General features: G+C 46.9%; 1 protein-coding gene across 1 annotated transcript in view; it reads left to right on the top strand.

Annotated features, from left to right (window-relative positions):
• Positions 1–1,504: 1,504 nt before the first annotated feature.
• The window catches only part of LOC122385076 (betaine--homocysteine S-methyltransferase 1-like), a 36,190-nt gene continuing 31,694 nt past the window's right edge, over positions 1,505–6,000 (top strand). Inside the window, exons 1-2 of the mRNA XM_043373071.1 lie at positions 1,505–1,668; positions 1,727–1,804. Coding sequence (XP_043229006.1) covers positions 1,769–1,804 — 36 coding nt within the window. The 5' untranslated portion in view covers positions 1,505–1,668; positions 1,727–1,768. The remainder of the gene's footprint in view (positions 1,669–1,726; positions 1,805–6,000) is intronic.

Genomic DNA, 6,000 nt, shown 5'->3' with positions numbered 1-6,000 from the left:
TAATTTCTAACCAAAAGTTGCACAAAGGATGTCCCAGAGGCTATAGGAAATATCAGCACGATCCGACTAATAGTTCGGTGCCCATCGAAAAAACCTCAAGGGGGGTGGCATCGACCCCCCTGTCAGGGCGAGGGTTAACCCGCGCCCCGCTGGGGTCTGCCGAGCAACGCGCCCTACTGGGGGGGGGGCAATTTGCCCCCTAAGATCTCGAGAACCACGAAACATAGGGACAAGCAGCAAACGGTGTTGTATAGCCCTACCAGGGAACTACCTTGTGACACAATTTCATTGAACTAGGTCAAACCGATGACGTCACAGGTCAGGTCAAAGGTCGAGTTTTCACCGTTTACAGGCATTTCAAGAAATGCGTGGTAAAATCGATTAAAATGCATTTCATTGAAAATCATCGGTGGGGGAATGTTCGTCAAACAAATATTCTGCTATTTGAGGTCACTGATACCAGGTCAGGACACAGAGGTCAGGTCACTGAGGGTCACAATATGAAAATATGTGATGCATGTTTTATGGTCCATTATATATGCCAAATACGATTATGTGGGTCAGACAGCCTTTGGGGTCAGTTTAAATTATGTTCTTTCTGGTGAAGGTCAGGTCAAGGTCAGGTCAAGGTCAGGTCAAATTAGGTTAAATTTCAATGCTGATATTTTTGCATAAAATGGGTATCGATTCGATGCATCTCGTCACGAGGAGTTCAATGGTGGTCTTTGTTTTGCGCTACGTGGTCTAGAATTGCCAAAAATTGAGTTAAAAAATTTGACGTCATCAGTTTCGAACAGTTTTTTTTCTATAACTTGGCCATAAAAGGAGGTATTATCGATCTACAATTTTGTATGTAGATAGAAGAGGGTGAAGACTATCACATATATTCCGGTTTTTCGAGATTCGGAATTTTTTTTTGGTATTTTTTGCGTTTTTCTAAAAAAAACATCATTAGTTAATTTTTGGGGGTCAAAATCCAAAAATTTTGAACGAGATAGCAGTTTTGTAGCGCCGCATTTTGTCTACATGACCATATCAAGAACTTTGAAATTGCTTGGTAACTGTAGCTTTTGTGAGCGTTTCAAGATTTCATGTTTTTTGCTCATTTTTGCTCGAACATGACCTCAGTTTGACCTCAATAACTCCTGACCTAAGGTGACCTAAGATTTTAAATTTTGTGTGAATGTGTCAAATTGATGCTCGGGAAGGTACCAAGCAAATTTTCTGACGACTTCACAAATCTTCACTGACCACGTCTGACGCCCTGTGGTCAGTGAAGTAGCCGTCTCGCTGCTCAGCGCGCCGCCCTGTCCCACGGCCGAGCGGAGCTGGCGCGGCGCTGTAGTCGGCGCACGGCACACCAGACCAGACCCGTGACCCTCGCCCGAGCTGCCGTCTGGCCGACCCAGCTGCGCACTCTGGCGCCCTGCCACGCCGGAGCGCTGTTGTGCGACCTTGGACACTGGCGAAAATAAACACCTCGTATCAGTGTACAATGTAGATGGCTCTTCACACTGCAGCGGGAACAGCTCCGGGGGCCCTAATTCAGCGCGAGGGCCGTATATAATGCATGGACAGCGCCTGCCATCTTCTAAGTGGTGTCGACCGGCCTGCGCGTGCCCCGGCCGCAGCGATACCGCAGCGGCGGCCCGAGCGCGTCTGTCGGCTGACCTGACTCCAAAGTCCAGCGGAGGGTGGTCTGCTGCGGCCTGCCACCTCGCCATCCGGCTCCCTGCACTCCCACACTACGCCAACTGACGACTGAGCCATGGAACGCCCCGGCAACGGACAACCGAATAAAAAGGTACGTGCAAAGAACGACCGGCGGCTCCGCACGTTGAGTTCACATATAGTCCAGCTAAATGAAAAATGTCGACAGGCATATGAGCGCTATTCGTTTGCTGTCACAGCGCCGCACATGGCGCGCAACTCGTCGGCTATGGCCTGGGAGGCTCCAGACGTATGGACAAGTCGCTATTCTAATGCTTGGTGACCATGCTCCATTACCAGTTCATTACGGAGCGAGCGAAGCGAGCGTAGTCTTTCCTTAGATTAACGGAAATTTCTGAGTATGAGCGGCCGGCCGGCCGGCCGGCCGGCCGGCCGGCCGTGGTCACGCTTTTGCGAGGCTTATATCTCAGCAACCACTTGACCGATTTACACGCGGTAATTTTTGTAGGGTAGCTTCATTCCTTCTACCAAGTATTGGACTATTCCCGATGCATGTGGGTGACCCCTTATGCACGTGCCACGTGCAAAACGAAGAGGTGTCACTTTTGTAATTGTTGCAATATCTCGGTAACTACTTGGCCGATTGCGCTGAAAGTTGGCATGTAGGTAGGCACCCACTAGGTAATGCATATCCATGTGCCAGAGTTGGGGTGCTGCTGCACGTGCGCACGTGCAGGGGTCGATTCCAGATCTCGAGAACGGCTGGACCGATGGCGCTCAAATTTGGCACATGGCTAGGGACCGGTTAGTAGGGTGCCGTGCAAAAGTCAGTTGGGACCCATTTTGCACGTGCGCACGTGCAGGGTGCCGCTTCCAGATCTCGAGAACGGCTGGGCCGATTGTGCTCAAATTTGGCACATCGCTAGAGACCGGTTAGTAGGGTGCCGTGCACAAGTCAGCTGGAGGTACCCCCTCGAAATTTCGCACGTGCAAGACTGACCCCCTCGCTCGCTCCGTTAGTCGCCCCAAAAGGCGTTATACTGGTTATTATGTTTTGCTGTTCTCCAGGGCTCTATATAGGGCTGTTCTTCTCCGCTGTTAAGTTGGCGGTGACGCCCTGAATGCATTCTATGGACGTCCTGTGTTGCTATCTCCGATGGATACTGGATAGGTATACGCATGCCCAAATGTTAGTTATTTTTCTTTGACCTGACCTATGACGTCATTAGTGACCTCGATGCCAGGAAACATATGTTTTGCTTGAGATTAGTCCTAAGTTATCAAACGTCACTTGAATTTTTAAAATCAGACTGACAGCCTGTAATATAGGTATAAGAACGCCCGCCTTCCACCGACTACCACCTTGCAAAATGCATAGGTATTAGGTATTCCCCAGTCATTGCTAAATTCACCGCTCCGCAGTAGGCGATCCGGGCGGCGGGCGTTCTAGCGCTTCAGGGACCCAGGATACCAAATTAAAAAATGTAGCCGAACGATGGTTTATTTTATAGACAAGATATCCTAGCAGGTGAAGAGCAATACTATTTTTGACATTACGTAAGGCACTTCCAAACCATACCCATCTGAACGCCACCTAAGCTCGATAGGCCTATTTGTCCTTGGCCCGTGACCCGACCCTTGTTGTTGCGTGCTCCTTTACTCATTGATCAGTTGGGGGAGGTTTGGTCAACCGTTGTCATTTTTATAGCACATGCCATTTTTGGCAACCATGTGCCAAAATGACAACGCTATCAGCTATTTTTGGCAACGATGAAGCCGATTTCACTCCTCAGCGAGGAAATCGCGATTTTGGAAATACAAGAACTAATTTTGGAAAAGAAGTGCTGCCACCTGGTGCAAGAAGAATGAACCTGCTTTAATATGGCCGTTGTTTGTATGGTAGTCCAACGTTGACGTATACCCTTTTTTGTGGCCTGAAGTTGGAACTTCAATTTGCAGCATCCGAAAATGATCAATATTGATCGAAAACATAATTTTGATGAAAAAAAGAATATGTTAAGTTGAAAGAGGAGGCGATTTCATCCACATGCGGTGGTTTACTTCTTGAAATTATTTTTGTTCATGACGACCGCCATGCAATGACGGATGATGCGCGGCCGTCAATTAGCAAAAATAATTTCAAGAAGTAAACCACCGCATCTGGATAAAATGACTTCCTCTGTCAACTTAACCAGCGCCTTGGTGGGGTCTGTTTATAACGCGACCTGGTGGGGGGGGGGGGGCTATTTTTTGCCCTCCCTCGTATCTCCGAAAGTACTGGACGGATCCGCAAAATTCAAACGGCGTTCGAAAGGCCTGTCAAATTTGTCGAAGGAAACCAAATTTCATTGACCTCGGGGTCACCGATGACGTCACAGGTCAGGTCAAAGATGAAATGTTTCACCGTTCACGGGTCCTCTAGGGAATGCGCTATAACACCGAGGAAAACGCATTTTGTCGAGAATCAGCAATAGGGCGTCAGTTGCCTAGTAGATATGTTGCTATTAGATGTCACTGACAATACTAGGTCAGGTCACAGGTCAGGTCACCAAGGGTCACAGGTCAGGTCACATGAGCCCAACTTTACTAAGGTTTTGTGATGCATGTTTTATGGCCAATTTTTCATTTCCAACTCAATGGTGTTGGTTATAAGACTATCAGGTACGGCTTAGGTCACTTTCTGGTGAAGTTCAGGTCAAGGTCAGGTCAAGGTCAGGCCAAAAAAGGTCAAATTTTAAAGTTAATAGTTTTGCATAAAATGGGTACTGATTCGATGCAGCTCGTCACGGGGAGTCTAATGGTGGTTTTTGTTTTGCGCTACGGGGTCTAGAATTGCCAAAAATTGAGTTTGAAAATTTGACGTCATCAATTTTGAACAGTTTTTTCGCTATAACTTCGCCAAAAAAAGAGGTATCAATCTCAAATTTGGTATGTGGATGGAAGGCGCTAAGGACTATCACATATATTCCGGTTTTTGCGAAATTCAAAAAACTTTTTGGATTTTTCGATTATTATATCCAAAAAAAATATGTTTTGATTTTTGGGGGTCAAAATCCAAAAATTTCAAAAATCCGAGATAGCAGTTTTGTAGCCCTGTCGATTCTACAGCTTTTATGTCCTTATCATTTTTCTGTATTTGCAAAGCTATAGGCCTGACAGCTCTTCCCGCGAAACCCTTTTTTGGGTCGAAAACGGCAGAACATGACGTCACTCTGACGTCATTTTCGGTCAACCTATCATAGCCTTTGGAAAAAATTTTTGGTCACAATGTGTAAAATTGATGTCCGGGAGGGTACTGAAAGTTTGGTGACGATCGGCGAAGCGGTTCTCGAGATATATCGAAAAGTCTGGAGGGGGGGGGGGGAAATAGCCCCCCCCACCAGGTCGCGGGTTAACATATCATTTTTTCATCAACATCATGTTTTCGATCAATATCGATCATTTTCAGATCCTTCAATTTTAAGTTCCAACTTCAGGCCACCAAACAAACTACCATACAAACGACGGGCTTATTAAAGCTGGCTTCTTCTTCTTGCACCAGATGGCAGCACTTTTTTTCGAAAATCAGTGCTTTTCTTTCCAAAATCGTGATTTCCTCGCTGAGGAGTGAAATCGGCTTGATCGTTGTCAAAAATAGCAGAATCGTTGCCATTTTTGGCACGTGTGACAAAAATAGCACGTGCTAAAAATGACAACGATTGACCAAACCTCCCCCGACTGAGATATCGCAAAAATGCGCTTGAATACAGTTCATGTTTGTACTTTATACCTTCCCATGCATCAGTCATGCCAAATAAGTTTGTTTTGAAATTGGGTATTTTTTTATAAATTTAGTCCGAACCTTTTGAATAAAAGGATTCACAAGGACAGAGCCCCCGCTAAGCGAAGCTTGTTGCGCTGACCCTGCCCCCTATACCCTCCGATCGCGCAATTCCAGTTCTATGGCAGAATTTGGAGCCTCGAAAGTTAAACGTGCGCACATAGCCGCGCACGGCCGGTCCCCTCACTGACTTCGTCTGGCTACGGCCTGCCACCAACCGCAACCATACCTGTCTGGAGGCCCATAAACGTCAAGCGCCCGTTGCGCTTCGAACCCGGACCGTTGTAACCGGGAACGCGTGCTCTCACCACGCGGAGCCCAACACTCTACCAATTGAGCTACGAGACCGGCTGGTATGCATTTGCATATCATTTGCATTACACCTTTTCAATTACATCGCTCCGATTCAGTAAATTAAGCTTTGGCAATGCGCAACTTTTTTCATTAGCGGGATCCGGCATTAAAAACCCCATTACCTTATAGCACAACTCTTGTTGTCATTATCCTGA

This window comes from Amphibalanus amphitrite, unplaced genomic scaffold (genome assembly GCF_019059575.1).
Source record: "Amphibalanus amphitrite isolate SeventyFive unplaced genomic scaffold, NRLGWU_Aamphi_draft 000207F_arrow, whole genome shotgun sequence".
NCBI classification, from domain to species: Eukaryota; Metazoa; Arthropoda; class Thecostraca; order Balanomorpha; family Balanidae; genus Amphibalanus; species Amphibalanus amphitrite.
Note: the sequence above shows the minus strand (reverse complement) of the source record. Positions and strands in the feature narration are given on the sequence as shown.